The sequence below is a fragment of the Protopterus annectens genome, chromosome 3.part1 (assembly GCF_019279795.1).
Source record: "Protopterus annectens isolate FY-2018-M chromosome 3.part1, PAN1.0, whole genome shotgun sequence".
Classification (NCBI taxonomy): Eukaryota; Metazoa; Chordata; order Ceratodontiformes; family Protopteridae; genus Protopterus; species Protopterus annectens.
In genome coordinates, this window is record NC_056732.1 from 1290145546 (window position 1) to 1290169607 (window position 24062).

The 24062-nt window shown below is 39.9% G+C and overlaps 1 protein-coding gene across 1 annotated transcript in view; it reads right to left on the reverse strand.

Annotated features, from left to right (window-relative positions):
* Window positions 1-24062, reverse strand: part of RHPN1 (rhophilin Rho GTPase binding protein 1) — a 1554789-nt gene that overhangs the window by 576507 nt on the left and 954220 nt on the right. The window contains exon 7 of the mRNA XM_044067337.1: window positions 15302-15468. Within this exon, the coding sequence (XP_043923272.1) occupies window positions 15302-15468 (167 nt within the window). The remainder of the gene's footprint in view (window positions 1-15301; window positions 15469-24062) is intronic.

Sequence of the window (24062 nt, forward strand, 5' to 3'; positions counted from 1 at the left end):
TTTCTGCTCCTCTGATTCCTAGAGTAAGATCGTTGGGGAGCGGAAAAATGTACGCCCATGGCAGAAAGGGTCTTGCCACCCTTCTCACACCTGGCTAGCATGTCTTTGGTCCGAAAACAGAGAAAGCATCAATGGCAGCGTTGATAAAGGAAGAATTAAAGGGGTCCGCAAAATAGCACAAACGTATCCAAGTGCAACGTCTCATAATGCCTGCACCCACTGCTCTGGCTACTCCTTCAGTTGTGTGCACAATCAACCACCTGGATGAGTTAGAAATGGACTCCAGTGCAGCAAGCTGCAAGGCAACTTTGTCATGTACCTTGTCAGACACTGCTCCTGCCGATGATCCTGAGAGTTCCTTGATCAGGTCTCTCTGGAGGCAGGTGAAATGTGCCAAATAGTTCAATGACCATATGGCAAAGGTCATTGAGGCGTAAACTGGCTTTCCTAGTTTGTCCATCATCTGAGACTCCCTCTTTGGAGGATGGACAGCAGGGCTCTCGTCTGCGAGTTTTTTCCTTGCTGCTGCCGCCACCATCATAACATCCACTGCCAAGCCTTTGGACCAATAGGGTTGATTCTCTGGGGGTGATGGTATTTTGCCCGGTCTCTGGGGGATAGGCTGAATGGTGTCAGGGGGCCTTCCAGCAGAGCTGCACAATGAACCTAACTAGCTCATCCACTGCTGGGGTCACCTAGGAGGTAGAGGGTCAGACACAGAATGCCTGCAAGAATAGAGATTCCTCAGAAGAAGGGATGGTGACCTTACAATCATCCCTCTGTTTCAAGATCTCCAGTATATCTCCAAAGGATACATCTTCAGGGGGTGACCGTGGGGACTCTTCCCCCTCTTCATAATCTATTTTTCATAAGGGATTCCTCAGGGGAATCCATGTGCTTCCTCTTGACAAGTCTCTTACAGGGTGGCTCCTCAGGGGGAATGTCTGAAGAGGACTCTGCAAAGAGGGTGCCCTGTGGTAGAGTATCTTGCTGCTCCCATGCCCAATGTTCCGGTGTACTGGACTGTGCCAGCTACAGAGCAAGGGGCATGTATATGTGACATTCCAGTACTGAAGGAACCAGCTGTGAGTCCACTGAGGTGAATGCCCTCTCCATAACCTGGAAGGCATGTCCGCCTGAAGAGGGATAGAAGCCTGGAAATGAGAAGGAGAACCTCGGAATCGCAGTCACAGCCCGTTCCGAAGAGCCCGCCCCCAGAAGAGGAGCCACAAGAGGACTCAGATGTCAGAGCAACCAGAACCATAAACGGTGCTGTACTAGGGGTCACAGTGCTGATGGACCAATCATGGTCTTGAGGGTGGATCAGCTCTGACTGAGCCGAGGTCCACACGGTAGGATCCAAAGCCACAGTAAGATCTCCCAGAACCAAGGAAGCTGGCACCAGGATAGATGTCGGTATCGAGGGCTCCAATACCTGCGAAGAGGTTGAAGGAGGAACATAGGTGGGAGTTTGTGGAGAAAATCCCTCGGCTCCAGGTGGGATGGAGGTCCTAGACTGAGTCGGAATACCACTGGCTGCTAGGAGCTGATCCACAATCTCAAAACATCGAACTCTGAAAGGCTCCTGGTGGAACGAGGACATCCCTGATGCAGATTCAGGTTGGTCAAGGAATGGACTCAGTTGCTGTCCAGCAAAGGGATTGACTGACAGGGAATATTGGGGTCCTGGCCAGTGTCTCGACCTTTGGCACCATGGTCTGCTGTACCATGGTAGGTGTCTGTACCAAGGGAGCAGTAGATGTAGTCAGTTCAGTAGACAAGGACGGTGCCATGGGTGGAGTTTTGTATTCCGGTGTAGTAGTTGGAGTTGAAGTCATTTTTACAAGTTTCTGTTTCAGTTCTGTATGAACCTGGGCTTTAGCAGTTTTAGATTCATGGGTTTGAGGAGATGAAGGCAAAGAGTGGCTCCTCTTCTTTGAGTGTTTAGGAAGGTTGAGACCTCTGCCTCAGATAAAGCCTCCGACAAGGGGGATTTCAACTGACCCTTTAAAATCAATTTATTTTTACATTCAGCCAAAGTGTGGGCATTAAAGCCCTTACAAATCTCGCAATGTGGTTGAATCTTCAAGTGTTAAACTCCAAGACAATAAACACAGGATACGTGTCCATCAGAATTTGGCATTTTTCCTGCCAAATTTATCACACTGCTTAAACTCTGTAGTGCCCTTTTTATCAGACATTATAGAAAAGGCATTTTCAGACAGCCAAATATCAATAAAAATATCAGCAAAATAGACAGCAGTTTTACAGGAGTATCTACCACAAATAATATGCTGATGGACACTCAACAGTAAGCAAGTACACATGTCAAAAGGGGGGGGGGAGTTTTTAATTACAAACAATGGCAAAGAAAGTATGCCCAAAGGGTAAGAAAGTAAGGGTGGAGAATTCCACCGATGGTAAAAATACCAACGGGTAGAAAAGAGGGGCCTGTACCAATGATGGTACGAAGAAAGACATGCTTCTGGAGCATTTCTCCCCGGGCCTCCGCTGAAAACAGGATCTGTGGAACCTAGTCGGACTTTCCCAGTCAACAAATGTTAAATAAAATAAATAAAAATAAAAAAATAAATAAAAATACCAAGGGTAAAGGTAAAAAAAGGGAAAGAAATTCAATTACACAGTAAAAAACTACTGTTAAATATAGACGATTAAAGTTTAAAAAGTAAAGGTAATTTTTGACTGAAAAAGTTAAAGGATTTAAAAAAAAAACGAATCACTTAGCTTGAGAGCTGGCCTGACGTGTTTTCAACTCACAAAACGAGATCTGAGGAGATAACAAGAGGGACACTATGGGTATTCTTAACTCGAGAGTTTTTGGCTGGCGCGAGCTTGTATACCAGCCGAGTCGGTTCCAAGGACGGAACTGAAACCCACTCATCATGAATGAATGAAGATTAACAACATCAGATCTTCAGTTTCCCAGTACAAGTCATAGAATACTTTAAAAAAGCCACATAACTGTTCAAAAGCAGTATTACGAATATAAACATCACAGTAGTAAGTTAGAATTTCCAAGTAAATTGCAAGACTAATAAAATCATATATATGTATATATATATATATATATATATATATATATAGAGAGAGAGAGAGAGAGAGAGAGAGAGCATTAAATAAATAAAGCAGAAATAGATCAAAACTATAGAATAATAAAGAGAAGTCCCCAAACAGATATTATCTGAATATGGAATCTATAAACCATTGATGCAGGCTGCTGAGGAGATTCAACTGTGTGAGTCCTACAGCTGGCACTAAAAGACTGAATAATTGAATATTTATGACAGAGATTAGACTTCACCTGATGGGAGGGGAATAGGAAGGGATTCTTAGCTCGGGAAAGCTGCCAGTGTGGGGTTTTGCAGGCAGAGAACCCATACACCACTGAAGCGGTGTGAATGATGAACATAGTATAGTTGTATAAATACACTTACCATAACAGCAGGTATCTGAATGACCACTGCTGCAGTAGTCTAAGCTATACGGGTTATATCCTGCCAAGGATATAACAGATGGCCAACTTCCAAAGCTTTAAGGTGGTTAAAAGACAAGTTGGGTGCCAAGTCATTCAGAGCTTTCATACCAACTAACAGAGAGACTAAGCCCTGAAAAGACATTGCTAAGAGGAAACAGATGTCCACACCCTGGCATGAGAACACACCAAAAAGTACTTGTGACGGAGAGAGGGAGTGTTTACTGCAGCATTAATCACTCAAACATCTACTGTTTTGACAAGTTTACTTTACACAACTAGACCATGTTCACCATACTGACCATTGCTGCAGTAGCTAAGCATGGATAGATTACCACAGCTAAGAACATCTATGAGCTGGAAGGGGAAGGATCCAGGAGCTCCTGGAGAATGGTCCTAATAAAGCCTGACCTAAATTTAGAAAGTAAATCTAACTTGTAGTGCTTTGTAAAACTAGATAGGACCAAGCTGCTGCTTTTATAATACTTCAAACCTCCCAAAACAAAAAATCCACTGATGAAGCCATGGTTGTGGTACAGTGTGTGTCTTGTCACTGTCTGGAATAGCTTTATTGTGTTGGGAATAACAAAGGTAATAGTCTGATAAAACCACTTGGCAATGGTCTGTTTTGACACAGGATGCCATTTCTTACCTTCAAAAGATGAGAAATTTAGAAAGATTTTGTTCTGTGAAGAGAGAACTTGAGTTGTCTGTGAACATCCAAGCTATGAAGTACCCTTTCTCCTTCATTTCTGGGTTCAGAAAAGAGCACAGGGAGATGGATAGTTTGGCTTTAAGTAAACGCTAATATAATTTAGGCACAAAAGTGGGATTAGTTCTCAAAGAAACCCTGTCTCTGTGGAAAATGAGAAGTTGACCATAACAGCCTGCAACTCAGACACTCATCTTGCGGAGGTCAGAGCAGTCAGTAAAACTGCTTTCCATGTTAAGAACCTCAAAAGTCAGCCAGATGAGCTGGTTCAAATTGAAAAAAAGTTAAGTACTCACAATAACATTCCATCTGTGTTGTCCATTTACATTCTTTCACAATAGATGGGTTTGGATCCAATCCCTCGGATCTGACTCAGCTGTTGCTAAAGCTTATGGCAACCAAAAACTTACACACTTCTCCTTTATCCCTAATGCACCAACCACAATTACCTCAGATCTTTTGTTTTCTTAGTAGACAGTAAAAGATGGAAATTATTATGGAGAAGCTATATCTGGAGCTTATGTGAAAAAAAACATGAGGACATAGAGGTCCACTAAGCACTTCATTTTCTAGAAGCCTTAAGGATGGGGGTTGGTGGGAGGGGAGGAAGAATGAAAATGGACAACACAGATGCAATGCTATGGTAAATACATAACTTCTTTATCTGATGATGTCCATTTTCATTCTGCACTCAAGTGATGGGCTAGAGTCCTCAGTTACCTTACAGGGCAGACTCAAAGAAGGATATTCCCGAGCACCACAGAACCAAAAGATGCCCTTCTCTGGAGACCAGATCTACTTTGTAATGAGTAATAAAGGTATGGGGAGTAGCCCAAGTAGCTGTAGCACAAATATCATCCGTGGAGACACTGGATTGAAAAACTGAGGAAGTTGCCATGGGTCTGGTGGAATGGGCTCGAACATGTTTTGTCAGAGCAATGCCCAATTTGTTATATACAAAGGAAATGCAATTTATTATCCATCTAGATAGAGTATGTTTGGTAACTGGTTTACCCAATGTTGGTTCTGCATATGAAAAAAGAATTGATCCGAATTTTTCATTTTTCTTTTGTCCTATGTAAATAAAAATGCAACTGTCTATGAACATCCAATAAATGTAATACATACTCTCCTTTGTTACAAAATTTGTGAAAAAATACTGGCAAATTAATTGATTGATTTATACTGGAGTCTGACACCACCTTTGGAAGAAATGACAGGTTGGTATGTAAGGTAACTTTGCCTTTATGGAAAATCATATATGGAGGTTTACAGCACAATGCTTGGATCTCACAAATTCTTTTGGCCGAGGTAATGGCTGCTAAAAAAAAACGTCTTCCATGAAGATGTTTGAGTTTGCATGTAGCTGAGGGTTCAAGGGGAGACTGTGTAAGACTGCAGCACAAGATTTAGGTCCCAAGAAGGGTTAGGATCTTTAGAGTGGCCTTTAGAGTAGAGTGCCACTCAAAAAAGTTTTGTTCAACTTATGGGACGCTACAGAAGACCCATTTATTCCAACATGAAAACTGGAAATTGCTGCTAACTGTACTTTAACAGTAGAAAAACTAGTTCTTTCTTCAAAAAGATGCGCTAGAAATTCCAAGATGATATGAACGCCAGCTGAGAAAGGTTCAAGATTACAGTTTTGAGCCCAAAAAACAAATCTCTTCCATTTGCTGGAGTATAGTTTTCTGGTGGAAGGTCTGTGGGAGGACAAAAGGATGTGGTGATGGACAGGAAAAGAGAGCATATGTTATCTAGCTATTAATGGAACTGGAGGAACCAGGCAGCCAGCCTGAGACAGACTGTCTAGGTATATCATGCCTGTTGGGTGAGACGGAAGGTCTGGAGTTGGATCCAGAAACCAAGGTGGTTGAATCGGGTGAGGCCAAAGGAAGGGAAACCAAATTTGTCAAGGCGAGTAAGGGGCTATGAGGATGACCTTGTTCTTCAACCTTGCAGCTTTCTGAAGAAATGTGGGAATTAATGGAGTTGAAGGATATGTGTAAAGGAGACTGGGGGGGGGGGCAATTGTGAAGTAGAGTATACCTTAGGGATCCCCCTGCATGGGGATTAGGGCAAAGTAGCTTCCGCATCTGTTCTTTGAGGGGGCCACACACAGATCATAGAAAGGCTGGCCACACTGTCGGAAGATCGTGTTTGCAAACTTTTTGTTGAGGAACCATTTGTGAAGTAGAAGAATGCACCTGCTTAATTTGTCTACTATACGTTGGACTTGCAGAGAATGTGCATTGCTAAAAGAAAGCAGTTGCAAGAGATCTTCCACTACCACACTGACAGCTTCTCGACACAATGGGTAGGATTTGGTTCCTCCCTGTTTACTGATGTACCAGATTGTCACCAAAGGGAGGTCATTCTGAAATGCCTGCAACATTACAGCATTGCTCTTATCTCCAGAACATTTACATGCAAATCGGCCTCTTCAGGGACCAGCTACCTTGGACGGTCTTCCCCCAATAATATCCTCCCCAACCCTAGCTGGGAAGTGTCTGTGGTCACTATGGCTTTGGGCTGACGGAGAATGAACAGACTACCTTGTAGCACCTGGTCTGAATGAATCCACCATTTTAGATCTCTCTTGCAGATGTGAATGATTCTTATCTTGTAAGACAATGCTTAATAAAGAATTGACCAATGAGTAGCTAACATCCACTGTAGAATTCTCATGTAAAACCTGGCGAGTTGAACTAAGGTTATTGTTGCTGCCATCAATCCCAGAGCATGAAGGAACAGGTGGGCTAAAACTGAGGTGCTGCATGTGCTGCATATTATCTTTTTGACTTGAAATCTTATGGTCTGAACTCTCAGTAAAGGAATGGAAGCAATAGTTGTCTTTATATTGAGAATAAATCTGAGTCGGTTCCAGCTGAGATTTTTCGTAGTTTATGGTAATCCCCAGACAAGAGCAAGTCTGGAGAGCCTGGTCTCTTGCACATATGAGTTGATTCTTGGTTGGAATGGTAATGAGACAGTTGTCTAGATATGCAAACAATCAGAATCCTTGCAGTCTGAGGTGAGCTGCTACTACTACCATGTACTTGGTAAACACCCTGGGGGCTGTCGTGAGTCCAAACGGCAGTACTCCAAATTGATAATGACTGGCTCCCAAGCCAGAAGCATAAGAACCTTCTGGGCCGAAATGGTAGAATGGACTGAACCATGACTATCCGAAACTTGGTTCTTCGAAATTTCTTGTTTGGCTTGGAGAGATCCAGGATTGGTCTCCAGTCTCCTGTTTTCTCTGTCACTATCTAGTTTGGTGGGACCTCTTGGATGACTCTCTTTTCTAGCAGCTTTAGTATTTGAATTGCTGCGTGTTCCTTCAGATTGGGTGGAACATCGGGGATTTTCCTTGGGATTGGGAGAAGAAAGGGAAAAAGGGTATAATATACATTCTCTGGAAATGATTCTTTCCACCCAAGTATCTTTTGTTATATCTATCCAGGCCCACTGGTTCTGGGATAAATGTCCCCAGACTGTCTTCAGATGTGAACAATTGGACCTCCTTTCAGGAGTGCTGGTAGGGTTTGTCAAAGAAAGATCTGGGACCCTGGTTTTGCAGCCTCCTCTGCTACAGGGGCATCTTTGTCCATTTGAGTTCCCTCCTCTGGGGGAACGTCCTCTATGTGTGCCTTGAAAAGGACCCTATGACTTCTTGAACCGCATTTTTCAACCACCTCATTGATGCCTGCAAAAAGTTCTTTGAGGAGTTGAAAAATGCATGCAGACAGGGTCTTTCCATCCTTTTCACACCTGTGCAAAGTATCTTTTACCTAGGGGTCAAATAAAGATGTTCCGTCAAACGGAGCATTGACGTTGGAAGACTTGAAAGGCTCTGCAAACTCAAAGAGGTACATCCAGGCATGTCTTCCTTATGGAAATGCCTGAACCCACTGCCCTTGAGGTTCCTTCTGCTACATGTGAAATCAACCTCCATGATGAACTGTATATGGACTCGATCGGTTGAGAAGTAACAGATGCCTAAACTTTGCCAGAAACAGCACCTGAGAGGGTATTTGATAACTCCTTGATCAAATCCCTCTGAAGCCTAGTAAAGTGTGCTAAATAATCCAGAAACCTCAAAGCGAAGGTCACTGAAGCATAGACATGCTTCCCAAATCTATCACCCATGACTCTCTGTTAGGGTGGATTGACAGTGGAACTTTCCTCTGCTAGTTCCTTCTTGGTGACCACCACAATGACCATGGTATCAACAGGAACTTCCCTCTCCCAAAACTGTATAGCTGCTGGTGGTGCCATTATCCTATCAGGTCTGAGAGGAATGGGTTCTATGGTTTCAAAGCTGCCCTTCCCATGCCCGCACTGAGATCAGATCAAATCAATGAGGTTCATTGGTAGGTGGAATCACCCAGGAGGTAGAGGGTCCAGTACTAAAAGCCTCCAGGAGAACAGACTCGCCAGATGTAGGGATGCTGGACATCCAACCACCTCTCTGCTTAAGGATTTCTAGGATGTCTCCAAAGGAGACATCTTCAGGAGATGATCGTGGGAACCCTTCACCTTCATTGAAATCTGTGTCTTCAGTGATGGACTCCTCTGGAGAGTCTAAGTGCTTTCTCTTAAATATCCTCTTCTTAGGGACCTCTTCAGTGGAGTGTTCTGGGAAGGTATCAGAAGAGGAGATTACAGGTCCCTGAGTGGGAGCATGGGGTTTTGGTACTGGCTGTCCTTGTGGAAGGAGAAGGTGAAGCTCTGAGTGCTAAGACATCACGGCAGGTGTCTTAGGATCTGAAGGGGAAGGATCCAGCTGAACTGTCGATGCAGAAAATACTCTATTCGCAGCCTCAAAGGCAAAGCATCTGAGAGAGAGAAAGAGAGACCGTGGGATCTGAGAAGACAAAGTTCTGAATCATAGGCTTCCCCTGCTCCAAGGGCAAAACTTCTGAGGTGGAAGCCGCAGCTGAGCTATCCAGTGCTGAGGCTCCAAGATGTAGAGATGGCTCTGAAAGCTTCAGAGCTAAATGCAACACCTCAGATCTGATAGGTACACTATGGCTTTGGGAACTCTCCGGATTGATCCAATGGAATTAGAGCCCTCAGAGATGTCTGATCCAAGTATAAAGTTATCCTCCGATCAGACCCTGATGGATCCAGACGAGACAGATTCAAAAACACTGAAGCTACAGGAATCAGAGGAGGAATCTGTAAATGGGGGAGTAGCAGACATACGGATCTCCTAACCCAGAGGGGTAGGTGCCAAAGGAACACCAATCTGGCTCTGCACCAAGAAAATCTTCTTCACTAGTCTCTATACATCATCTGTGAGGCTTCTGAAGAGTGAGTCGAGTAAATGGATGGCGATCTGGGTCTTTCCAAGAATGGGGAAGGTACCCTGTCAGGAACTGATCCAGAAACAGAGTACATTGTCCTGGGTAGTAATTTGGCAGATTGCCCTGGATCAGATAAAGTTGGATCCAAGAGCTTTGACTCCATCAGATCAAACATAGGTGATGTGGGATCCAATAATGTTTCTATGACAGATTCTTGGATTTTAGCCTTTTAAGGGTGCAGAGTTGAGACTGGGTTCTTAGGAGTGCTCTTTCTTGAGGAGTCCAAAGCTGAGGAGGAGGAAGATGGCTTCAGAGAAGAAGATTTTTTTTGCCTTTTGTATTTTTTTGTTTTAGTGGAGGAAAAACCCTCCAAAATAGCCTCTCTAAAAGATGGAAGGAAAAAAGGACTTTTAGAATCAGTTTATTTTTCCACTCTACTAAAGCACGAGGGTTTAAGCTGTGACATATAGAGCAAACTTCTTACAAATGAAGAGGACCTAAACGATAGACACACTGTGTGTGCATCAGATAGTGGCAAGTTTGTGTCCGCACTTCATGTATGTTTTAAATCCGGATGGTTTATCCGCCATCATTAACAATACAACAGAACAACACAATAAGATAAAAAAAAAAAACTTCTTAAGAGGAGAAAAGAGGAAAAGGAGAAATGGAAATACCAACAATGGTAAAACTAGGAACTACAACAGTGTCGTAGGGGGGGAAGAAAGATACTAACAATAGTATCCAAGAGCTACAGAAAATTGTACTAAAGACTGAAGAAAATATAAAAAATTGTCAGAAACCACAAGAAATTTATAGATGAAGGTAAAGGAAAAAGATATAAAGCTTTTTTAAACAAAGTTTGTAAGAAAATATGAAACTTATCTGATGTACGCTTGAGAGTGATAGAAGACCATGTCTTTTGCTTGAAGTGGCAAACAAGATCTGAGGTAATTGGCATTAGTGAACTGTAGGTAAGAGAGAATCTTGAGAGTTTTTGGTTGCCAAGAGCTTTAGCAATGGCCAAGTCGGATCCAAGGGACTGAATCCCAACCCATTAGTTGAGGACAGAATGAAAACTGCAACATCAGATCAAGTGTTAACTTCTGTACACAAAATTAAGATTCCAAGGAGGAGACACCAATTGTCTAGGAGGGCTCTTACACAATACTCCTTTCAAAAACATTTTTTAACATGAGACATGAAAGAGAAGGAGGTCTAAGGGTAGTGTGGTGAAACAAATGAACCTTGATAGAGGAGTAAGACAAGCCACAGGAAAGGGACTCACACAAAAACTGCAAAACCAGAGAAACACGAGATCTGAATGGGTGCTGATTATTTTGTTGGCACTAACTAGAAAATCTTTGCCATTTGTTTATACAAGACTTTTCAGAAGCAGATTTTTCTTGCCTCTGTTAGTATCTGCTGCATGCCCTCTGTAAGTAGGCTCCTTATAGGTATTAAGATCATATCATCCAGAGAGTCATTCAAAGTTGTTTGGGATTGGGATGCATCAAACACCCCTGTTCTTATGTGAATAGATCTAGTCTGTGAGGATGCATGTGGTAATTGCCCCAGTCAATTCTAAAAGAAGTGAGAACCACTTTTGTCTGTGCCAGAATAGAGTCACCACAATAATTTTGGGGAATTCCTTCTGAATCTTCAGAAGTACCTTGGACATCAGCAAGAAGGATGGAAAAGCATACAGGAACATTCCTGTCCAAAGAAAAGAACAGGTATTTGTCTTTCAGGCCTTCCTGTATGTTGTACTGGAGCAGAATATTGCCAATGGACTGTTCAAAGGGGAGGCAAAAAGTCTACCCGAGGAACTCCCCACAGATGGATCAAATCTTGGAAGACACCTTGATCTAGTCTCCTGTCATGAGGGTCTGCCCTCTTCCTGCTCAGTTTGCCTGCCACAGTTTTGCTCTGATGGAATACAGGATACTTGCAGACTGAGATTGTGCTTTAACGCTATACAACATGCTAACATGGCTAATCTGCACTGGAGGTATGATCTGGCTTCCCCTTGCATGTTTATGGACCACATCACTGTGGTATTGTCTGCCAGTACTTGAAAAGGTCCAGGGAACCAAAGGTGATTTAGAGAAGTGAATGGCTTGATAAGAGCAAGCATCTCTGATGATTATATGTTTTGATCAGTCTTTGTTATCCCAGATACCTTGCACTTTTATATCCTTTGAAACTGTTCCTCAAGCAAAGTCCAAGGCATCTGTTGTGACTGACTGCTTTGGAGAAAGGCAGGAGAAGGGGAGATCTGGACTTGGGAATATTTGAGGTTTTCACCAAGTGATTTCTCTTCTTACAAATCCCAGAGCTGGAATTTGAAAAGATCACATGTACTAATGCTAGGATCAAAGAGACTTCAGATACCACTGAATCTTTCTCATGAGGGTCTTGCAAAAGGCATCAAGAGAATCATGGAAGACAGGAGACCCAGAATCCTGAAGCATTCCTTCGCAGTGACAGAAGTGAAACACCCCTGGAATATATCTAAATATAGCTCTATTTTTTCCCAGTAGAAGAGCAGCTCTTTATTACGGAGATGTCTAGCAGACAGCACAGAAAAACAATTCTCAACCAGTGCCAGTCCCAGAAACTAGTGCCCCCTCCCCTCTTGATCTTTCATGTGAAGAGGAAAAAAAAGTCTGTTCTTTCTAATGACCCACCTACCAGGTGGCCATAGGCATGACACAGCCCCCACTTCTGTCCTAGTCATTCAGGTCTTGATTCTGTGCCCTGCCCTCAACCCTGCTTCCTTAAACATGATTTTTTTTTTAAACAAAACTGTAGCAAACTGCTTGCCACAAATGTAGTAAACAGCTGCTACAAGTTATACCATCCTTACAAGGAGCACTACTGCACTGATGTTTTAGTTTAATTTTTTTCTTTTAAATTGCAGCAAACTGTTCGCTACAAATGTAGCAAACAGTCTATACCCTGCCTACACACAGCACTTTTAACTTTTCTCTTTTAAACTGTAGAAACTGTTTGCTACAACACCCAGGTTTTAGTTTTTTTTTTTTTTTGCTTTTAAATTGTAGGCCGCATGGAGCACTACAGTGCTCAGGTTTGACCAGAAACACAATACTAGCTTTTAAAAGCCGACATTGAACTAGAGAGTGATAGAAATGATGGATGGCTGATAATACTTTGCGCTCAGAGTAGTTGCCCCTCTTGCCCTTCCACGGCTACACAACTGCTAAAACTTTACTGAATAAAATCCTTTTTGCAAATGGGAAGGAGGAATTGCTTCTATCACCCCCTGAGGCAGCATGTGGTGTAAGACAGGAAGAAGAAGAAAGGTTTGGTCTATTGGCTATAGAGAAATTCCCTGGAAAGGAGGAATTTCTTCCAACTGTCATTTGAAGACTTGGTGAATCAGCTGCAGAACCCATTTACCTCAGTCTGATGTCAAAGACAGAAATGGAGATTCAGACTTTCTGGTAAGGATAAGGGACTGCTTTATTTGATTATCCTCTGTTCTCTGCAGTTTCTGCTTTCTTTTTAGAACCTCACTACCTACCACTGTTAATTAAATGCCTGCTTACTAGGCATTATGCTGAGACTGTTTATTTTTTTTTCTTGCCAAAGCTGAATAAGGGAGGAGTAAACCCCTTTGAAAATTTAGAAAAGGAGGGTTGAAACATCTGACAGATTTCCTGAATCAGCTTACTTCTCGCATCACAGTTTTGATAACCTCTGCAGCAGACGATCCAAAAATTAAATCTCTATCCAGGGAAGAATTTGCAATTGAGACATCTTCTGGAAGGCCAAACAAACCTCAACAAAGTATCACTGGCAATAGCCCTGGATGGTGTATTTGCAGTTACACACACACTTAAAATAATGATGGGTGACCTGAAAAATAGAAGAAGCTAAACCATGCAAAGCAGAACTTTCCTCACAACATGGAACTGCATACAAAATATTCCTTACACTTGAACCTGATAATTCAAAATTCTAAAAAAACAAAAGTTGCAGAAGGATACACATTTTCTCAAACTTATTAACAGCACAACCCATCCTTGTCAGAACAAAATGTTTAGCAGTAGCTGGATTAACTAAAGCTACAGCTGTTGGGTTAGGTCAAGAATAAGTGTATAAAACTTGAAAGACTGAGTAACTTTATACATTCTATCTGCTTTTTTTTTAGGTGCAGCAGACTGAGTGACTGCCAGGGAAACCACAGGCTGCGTGACAAACATCTTCCAGTGCTGACAGTACTGAGAGAAGGGGTGATTTTTCTGGGAATTCCAGTTGTAACAACTCACAGTATTTTCTGAGAGATTGAAAGACCTTGACATTCTTCTAGTGAAAACACTAGCATATTCTGGAGATGGTTTCAGAGAAAGAGAATCCTTCACAAGGAGATCCAAACAACATGCTCTCTGAGTCTGAAATCTAGGAAGGAAAAAACTGTATCTGTCCCATCACAGATTCTATTTCTTGGATCTCTTCAGGAAAAGAGGAATCCCTTTCTCTTTTAGCAGAAACCACCTTATAACAAGGATCAATAATCTGAACAAGACCCTAAGCCAGACCTAATACTCATATCCAGTCGAACTGTTGCAGGAAAAGATAAATGTTTAGCTTTCTGTTTCTTTTTGACAAGAAAGTTGGGGCAAATATGTTTATTAATTGCAGCAATGGCTTTCCCAGGGAAGGGCATAACATTCTGGTTAAGAAGGGGGAATTACCCTGCAATTCTCCCAAGACTGACAAGGGTGGCTCTCCCTTGCCTACTAAGGGGACCCCAATAGCTAGACAGGACATGGCTAATGCTGTCTCTATAGTGGCTGTATGGACAACACCAGTGGGATCTGGGGGAAAAAGATGGGTGAAGTGAGGAACCTGCTTTGGCCTCAGCAGAGTCACCCATCTACGGCTGAGGCAAAATACTAGCCTGCTGTGATGGCAAAGGCTCATTTAGTTAATAACTTTTTTAGTTTGTGACTGAAAGAAAGGACTGACTGTGGGACCAGTAATCTGTTCCACGATCAAGCTGAAAATGATTGCTTTTTCCTACTGAAGTTAAGTAGCCCAAGCCAGTAAAAATAATCCTTTAAAGTAACTTTTTCCCAGTTAAATGACATTAAGAAGCACTTCAGTACACTTTGTCAGACCAGAAAAATAAAATAAAAATTGTTTCCCCACAGTAAAATTAGTTTTAAATAATTTTAAACTTTTAAACTGACAAGAACAAAAGTGTGCTCCATTTAAAAGTGCAGTTAAGTTACATGCTAGTTATCAAAAACACATTTTCCTAGCATAAAAATTCTTTCCTTAGCAGGAAATTGAGTTCAAACAATAAAATATCTGCTTGCAATGAAATAGCAAAAGCTGACTGTCAACCCTCAAAAGCTCTGAAGGGCTTGGCATTCAAACCTGCCTTTCAGTCAGCTCACCTCAAGCTGTCTTATGGCTTGTGTGCATGGATGGTGCCTTGAGGTCTTGGAAGCTGGTCATCTGTTATATCCACAGCAGAATATAACCTATAAAGCTCAGGCTATTGCAGCAGTGATCAATGTGATGAATATAAACATCTGTTGCATGAAGGTTTGAATGGTCTTAGATCTGGTAAAGACAATGATAAATGTTAGGCAATGTCTTGAAGTAAGAAATTTGTTCCAAAAATTATGAAACATATGATGAAGAAAAGAGCAGTTACTTTCACTCCCTTTTCCCATCTGGAAGGATTAAAACAAAACAATCAACAAGTACTGTGAGCAAAATGTATTTTATTCACTGAGTGATGCTTACCTGCAGATCTCTGAAATGCATCAATAGCATTGTCTATGCCTTCAACAGTGCTTCGATCCTGCCGAGCACCTATTTGTGTATACAGTGCTCCAACATTGAAGAGTACACTTCCTTTTTCAAAGGCAAGAGCTCTCTGACAAGAAGGGACACCTGTTAAAGAATCATACCTAAAAATAAAGAAAGAAAGAACAAAATAAGGGTGTTTATTTAAAAATACCTTAAATGCTCAAAAGAGTCATACCTAAAAAAGAAAGAAAGAAGGGTGCTTACTTAAAAATACCTTAAATGCTCAAAATAAATTTATCAACTTATAATACTTTAACATGCAAACTATTTTTTCTTCCTCCTACAAAAAGCTTAGTTATTTAAATAACATGAAATTATATTCTGAAAAAAATTCTTATTAATGAACACCGGATGTAAACAAATAAATAAATAAGAAGTGCACACTGCCTTTCTAACTTGAAAGTCCTACATGAAAAAAAAAGTTAAAGCAGCAGTAAATTCTACTTACTACACATACATTAATATATATATATATATATATATATATATATATATATATATATATAGATATATATATATATATATATATATATATATAAGATATTAAAATGCCAAAGGAAGAAGATAACATGAGTTTCACAGACACCCCACAGATTTTCTACTGGATTTAGGTCTGGGCTCTGACTGGGCCATTCCAAAACTTTAATTTTTTTTTCTGGTTAAGCCATTCTTTTGTTTATTTGGATGTATGCATGGGGTTATTGTGTTGAAGGTGAAATTCCTCTTCTGCTTCAGATTTCTAGCAGACACCTGATGGTTTTGGGCCAAACGTGACTGGTATTTGGAACTGTTCATAATTCCTTCCACCTTGATTAAAGCCCCAGTTCCAGCTGAAGAAAAGCAACCCCAAAGCATGACACTGCCACCACCATGCTTCACCATGGGGATGGTGTTCCTTTGGGGATGCAAAGTGTTGTTTTTGCGCCAAACGTACCTTTTGGAATTGTGGCCAAAAAGTTCAACCTTGGTCTCATCAGACCATAACACATTTTCCCAAATGCATTTAGGAAACTTGATATATTGTTTTGCAAATTTTAGCCAGGCCTGCATGTTTTTCTGTGTAAGAAAAGGCTTCCATCTTGCAACCTTCCCCCATAGTTCGGACATATGGAGAATATGGGAGATTGTTGTCACATGTAGTACACAACCAGTAGTTGTCAGAAATCCTTGCAGCTCCTTCAGTGTTGTTAAAGTGACAAAACAAACACCAACTGTACCACGGCTAGGAAGTTTATTGTCAAACACAGGTAAGCGCTTTCAGGCATGTACCCCTTCATCAGACAGTGTTGTTGTAGGTCTCTTGGTAGCCTCCATTACCAGTTTTCGCCTTGACTTTTCATCAATTTTGGAGGGATATCCAGTTATTTGCAACGTCACTGTTGTCCCATATTTTCTCCACTTTTTGATGACTGTCTTCACTGTGTTCCATGGTATAACCAATGCTGTGGAAATGTTTTTGTACCCTTCTCCTGATAGATACCTTTCAACAATGAAATCCCTTTGATGCTTCGTAAGCTCTCTGTGAACCATGGCTTTTGCTGTAGAAGGCAACTGAGCAAATGTCAGGAAAAATCTACTAGGACAAATGATGGCAGGTGTGTACCCAAGAAGAGTGAATGCTGTAATTAAATCAAAAGGTGCTTCAACAAAGAATTAGCTTAAGGGTGTGCACACTTATGCAACCAGTTTATTGTATGTTTTTTATTTTTTATATTTTTCCCCTAACAGATTTGTTTGTTTTTCAACTGAATTGTATAGGTTATAAGTCACATTAAAGGTGGGAAAAGTTTTGAAATGATTTATTGCGGTCTCACTTTTTATCACAAAAACCTGGCATTTTAACAGGGGTGTGTAAACTTTTTATATCCACTGTATATACATGATAAGTTTATAAAATGAGAAAAAATAAAAATGTGCAAGTTCAGTCATGGTATACAAAATAATACAAAAGTAAGTGTAACACTTACATGGAAAAAAATTTACAAGAGTGACATGACAATGCATATGCAAGAAAAAAAAGGAAAGATGGTACTGGTTCTTTTAAAAGAAGGGTTAAATACAAATAAAAGGAAAAAGAGAGATGTTATATAGATAACACGATAGGATGCAAACATGATGATGACAAAGGGGTTAATCACCTTAACGTGTAAGAAAATGATCAAGACATAAAAATAATGAGATTGTGAATGTGTACAAATCTGCTTTTGTTAGTACTCTTCATGAGCAGTACCATTTTCTAACAAGTTTTTTATATTACTATTTCACTCTGTATGTGTGTCTGTTGGAGCAGAATTCCATAACTTAGCCACTGATATACCCTGGACTACAGAAACATTTTCTGTGTTGCAGTAAGCAAATGTGTTCATTGAACAGCAACAAGAAAGGTATGTGCTTTTCAGTGACATAATGATCAAGAGAGGGGAACGCCACAAAATTCTGTGCTCTGCATAACATGCTAATGGTGGTATAACATGGTAATGAGCAACATTATTAAAATTAGGACTCTGCAGATGCAAATGGGGGTAAGCAATATGGTGGAGTGATTCAAACACTACATATGCCACAACTAAATGATCTAGCTCCAAAGCAACTGACTGCAGTAAAATCCTTGAGTTATAAACAATGAATCAGATTGATCTATGGTGGTATTGACAGCATTAAAGAACCTGTATATGCAACATGCTGTACTCACTTCTGATAGTCAGCGTTGCACGTTGCCACCTTTGGAGGCACTATGTTAACTTGTCTGTGCTCAGCATTCAAGCCCTTAACTACACTGAAACTGTGCCCCACTACCATGCAGATAAAGTCACCATGAAGGATGTAGCTGAGATGTGCCACCCATATCTGCAGAGCCTGTGGGATTTGTGAGTGCCTGTCCCTGAGGATTTTACTTATTTAGTGACATATGTTACCAGGAAAGTCTGTCAAGTAAGAGAGACCTGGAGAGAAAAGCTCCAGAAAGTTAGACATCAAATAAAACAGTAGTATAGACGTAATTAACAAAAAGCAAATAAACATACAATTTGACAATGGAATACATAAGATACAATAAAGCATGAGAAGACACTAGTGAAGTAATAAAAAAATAAAACATGACAAATATGGCAATCAGTATATACAAAAGTATTAGAAGTATAGTCTTTTATGCTAGGAAATAAAAAAAATTATCAAAAAAATATACATCTTCTCTAATTATGGGGAGAAGGCAACTGTTGAAACGTACAAATATTATGAGTGGTTGGTACGAATGTGAAGTATTTATTGATATCGATAATACAAGTGAGGTGCGTGGGCACAGCCATGAGTTAGTAAGAAATTGAGAGTGAGAGAACTTAAATACACAGAGGATAGATGCAAGTTCTGACTGAATTTCAGACAGAGTTCCATAATTAGGCTGCAGTTTGAGTATAGACTTTGTCCCACACTTTTCTTTTTGGTTTACAGATTTCAAGCAGGTTTTCCTTATGAGAGCACACATGACAATTTGGGATACAGTGATGAAGTACTTAGGAGACAGAAAGGTAGGTAGAGGGATTATATAGCATTTTATGGGCTAGAAGTTGTTGTGTACAAGCTAGTTGATGTGGAAGTTCTAACAGTTGAGAGCATACCTCTCAAGTGTACCTCATTATGAGGAACGTACCTCATTTGAGGTCTTAAAAATTTCATGTTCCTCGAAGCTCCCTCAAAGTTCCACATTGAAAGACTGTTACACATTTAGTGTTAGGAATTTGTTTAAGTGAAATCCATTGTAAATAGAAATGAATCATTAATTCATTAAAAGATCTTTTCTATAAGTAAAACCAGCATATTTTAACCATCCTATGACCTTCCTAGTTGAAGTTGTTAGTAAGCCATTAGTATGTGTTCCACATTTTGCCCATTTGTTCCACATTATGAGGGCTAGTGTACCTCATTTTGGACATGGAAGGTTGAGAGCTATGGTTGAGAGAACATAATGCAGAGCAATGATGTGCTTTATGTGGCAGGTTAGCAAGAAGTATAGCTATCTTATTATAGTATTGCTCCAGTTGTGTTCTGAGAGAGAGGTCTGAATGTTAATCAAAAGAGGTGAGCCACAGAGAAGATAAAAGACAAGAGTTAGAGTGATTCTATTAGTAGTAAGGATTTTTATAATCAATATACCAGACCTAGCTTTTGATGACTTTTTTTAAATACAGTTTTGTATGCGAATATCACACTGAGTTATAATCTCTGGTGACTCCAAGCAATTTGGCATTAATAACTACTTCAGTAGCTGTATTGTTTAGAGAGATAATGTAGAAGTTAATTATAGCACTGGCATGGGACTTGGGGAAAAATAGTAGGTTTATTCTTTTTGGGTTTAAGTAAAAGCTGTAGCCACAGTTCAACTGAGCCTTACTTTTTCTTTTATTTTATTTGTTTGTTTATCCTTCTGTTGACCAGGTTAATCGCACTAGGCTAGTAGCCTCTTTTCAGAGAAGACCTAAGGTAGTATTTATACTATTAAGGGAAATTTGGTCAGGGCATTAAGAAACTTCCCCTACTCTTCACTGGTGTGAAAAGAACCCATTTTGCAGGAGTACTTCCTGTATCTGTTTCAGGCAAAGAGGCAGGCTGGAGAAACAGGGAGGTAGATGGAGAAAGGAGGAGATGATAGAGTGGTGAAAGACATGAAGGAGAAAGCTAATATTAAGACCAGAGAATATGTGCAGGATTCTGAGGAAATATTTCAAAGAAACCTGTTTGATAGATAAGTCAGCAAATAAGAGATGTATAATTACAACCCTCCAGTTGGAAGGGCTGTGGGATGATTTACTCAAAGAAATGGTGGTGCAGAGTGAGCCAGAAAATGAAGGAGATGTTTCCTGGGGGAACACATTATGGAGAAAATACAAAAACAGAATGCATCCCGAAAAATGGAGAGATGGAAAAGAAAATATGAAGAGTAAGTAAAAGAAGGAAAACGTGGAGCAGCAGAGAAGGCGGCAGAAGAAAATGAAATACAGAAGTACGTGGTAAGGATTCAAAGTAGAGAAGACATACAAATTGACATGTATGAAGTGTGGGGCAATTTAGTAGCTTCCTTGTGTGTAAAAGAACATGACATAAGAAATATTTAGTCTTATTACCAAAGAGACATTTTGTGACATTATATTTGAGACAGTTTTTTTCAATGAGAAATTTGCTTGGAAAATATTAAAAAAGTAGGACTGCAACCCATCAAAGGCCTTGGATACCATTCCCAAACTCAGGAATCATAGAAAAACTCACTAAGCTAGGTATCAACCCTTATATCATTGGTCTCAGATAGAACCCACAGTGTGAAAGTAGCTGACTCCAAGTCAGCCTGCCAACCAGTCACGAGTGGAGTCCCACAGGGTTCGGTCCTGGGTCCTCTCCTGTTTGGTATCTACTTCTCAGAAGTCCAGGCCAACACAAAGGGACTCTGGCTGACAAAGTTCGCAGACAATTGCAAGTTGGGAGCTATTATTAACTCTCCAAGTGATGTTGACATCCTACAGAAAGGCCTCACTGAGACCAATGACTGGTGTCAAAACCATGGCCTTAAGCTCAATGACAGAAATGTGTCATCATCCCCTTTGGGCAAAACTCGGTTCCCATGAATTACCATATCGATGGTAGTTCACTGAGCACAGAAGAAGTTATGAGATCTGGGAACACAGGATGACAGCAACCTTTTGACCACCACATTGCCACTGTGGTCAGAAAGTCCTTCTATGTGGCACATCTCATCACTAAGAGTTCTGCATCCAGAAGAAAGAGGTCATTGTCTCCCTCTACTCTTCCTTCATTAGGCCAATCATCGAGTACAATGCCCCATTTGGCATGTACCGCACTAGAAACCTGCAACAACTGGAGAGGCTGCAAAAGTACCTCAATAAGCAATGATGAAATAGTCTGTTTGTAATATGTAATGTTGGTATTATGTAATGCTGTATCTGCTTACCCTTGGAGCTTTTCTCCCCGGGCCTCCGCTGAAAATGGACATGCATCCAGTCGGACTATCCCAGTAAACAAATGTAAAATAAAATAAATAAGAGGATCCTATGACTTACACACTTGTCCTATATGGACAGACTCAAAATCCGTCTCATATCGCCTACATAGAGGTGATCACTGCTTGACTTACAAATCCATGTCTGACCCAGCTCTGTTAGAAATGCTACATCTAAAGAAATCCCAATCCCTCCACACCACATGCTCCAGAGACCTCAGTCTCATTACCACAATCAACAGAACAAGCTGGAGGGACAGGTTTATAACCCAGAGACTGCCCATGCTCTGGAATAGACTTCTCATACATGTCAAGCAGAGGACCTCACTGGCCCTCCAACAAAAATCTTGATGAGTGGATGGGAAATAGAAAATTCACCCTGGGGATCACTCCAGTGGCTCTGCTCGATAGAGGCACTGGGAACGAAGGTCGGGTGGCACAATGCCAGCGTAATCCTATGGGCTAAGCTTGTAAAAGTTCCAGGGCCATTAGCCTAGTACACACCTATGAACCTATAACATTCATGTACAATTTCAAACAGAGGTAAAAACAGAGACTTTGAAAGGATATTTGAAAGTTGTATGGGCACTGCAAAAGTTTATGAAGAAAGGGGTTTACAGACTGGTGGCTGGGATATAATATTGGGTTAAAAATAGAGCAAAGAAATTACACACATACCAAACACAACAAATGTGGATTGGATTAGAGGTGATGTCAAATACTGGGGATAACCCAAAACATGTTTTTTGTGGGAGAGAGTGACATTTGATAAGTAACTGTGACAAAAGAAAAGGTTATACTTGTGGGGAAATTGAATATAATACAAACAATGCGAATTGAAATATTATAAATGTAACACAACTGATCATTTATGGATGCACTGAAAAAATGAGAATAAGAGTAAGGAAAATGAAAGAGAAGAAAATGAACAAAGTAAAGAAATTTTAGAAGTAGTAGAAATATAAGAAAAAATTAGATAAGAAAAAAATAATAAAGAGGACATACAAGAAAGTTCTGAAATAAGTGATGAAGACAAACTTGGAGATAGTAAAAGGAAGAAAAAGATTTTTATTGGTAAAAGGGTAAACGACAGAAAAAGAAAAAAATAAAGGGATAAGTACAGAAGAAAAAAGGAAAGGAAATGGATGAAAAAAATATACACAGCTAAAGACTGAGGCTTCATATAATGGTTAAGGAATGTGACCCACAAACACAAGGTACAATGTTTGATTCTCATAGTTTGGAAGGAAATTTGTTAGGGTTAAAATGGCCTATTAAAAAAGTTAGCTTAGTAATTAACTATGAACTTCTGGAACCATGAATCAAAAGTAAAATGAAAATTTTAGCATGTTTTCTGTAAATGTGAACAGTGTTAAGAATATAGTAAGAAGAACAGGAATTTTGGAGTGGTGTAATACATGTGATATAGATGTAAATATACTAATACACATTTTTTAACAAATAAAGGAAGATTACAAACAGAGAAACTACAGAGAGGAAAGATAATCTGGAATTTGGGAAATGAGAGCTGTTCTGTAATAGCATTATTCTATAGAAATACAGTGAAGATATTAGATGTAAAGTTAGCAAAAATGGGAAGATTAACCACTGCAGATTTAAAATAGAAAGAACAAGCATACAGAATTGGGTCTATATCATATGAGTGAATCGCACAAACTGCAAACGCTCATAATATCGAACGTACTGGACCTTGAACTTCCTAATGTGGGGGGCTGTTCACCCCACACCCCCTGCTAAATATATATTCCAAATGCAAGACTGCACTATAGTGAGGAAAGGGCAAATATCCCATTCTCCACTGTACTGCAATCTCAGAAAAAGCACTTCTAGGTCCAGTACTTTCGATATGAGCGTTCGCTATTTGTGCTATTCGCTCATATAATATAGACCCTATAGAATTATATTATATGCTTATACTAACTGCAAAGAAAGGGAAAGCTTATTTCATCAGATTTTAGATTATGCAGAGATAAAGATGAATATTATAATATAATAACAGGGAACTTTAATTGTGACTTAAGAGGCAAGAGTAAAAAGAAAGGAAATGATATAAGAAAAATGTTAGAAATTATAAGATGTGGCAAGTTAAAACTTTAGGACAAAAATTCACGGACTTGCAAAAGGGGTATGTATAAAACTGAAATAGATTATTTTATACTATCAGAAAGTTTAGTTATAGGAGAAGGGGAGACGGATGAAACAGGATTTTCTGATCATCTTGCAATATGGCTAGAGATAAAGGAAAACAAGGAATGTATAAAAACAGGCAAAAGAATAAAATGATAAATGATAAGGCATGGAATGAAGGAAATAGCTTAGTAGTACAGTTATGGAACAATCTTCTTACAATAAGAACATTTTATAAAAATGATTCTGAATGGATGATATTTAAGGAAAAATATAAAAAAATGTTTTTACAGTGGCAATATGATGCGAGAAAAGTACAGAAAGAAAAATATAAAATAATACATTACAATGCACTGGAAGATTTAGAACATAATGATAGAAAGTACTTTGACAATGAAGAAGAATTATATGAAAGAAATCAAGAACAAATGCAAGATTCGTTATATAAGCAAATATTTTATTTTGCAAAGAAAAAGAAAAGTATTGAGTTTCTTAAGCAGATTAGTAAAGGAAGATGGTAGTGTAATAAAACAAAATAAAAAG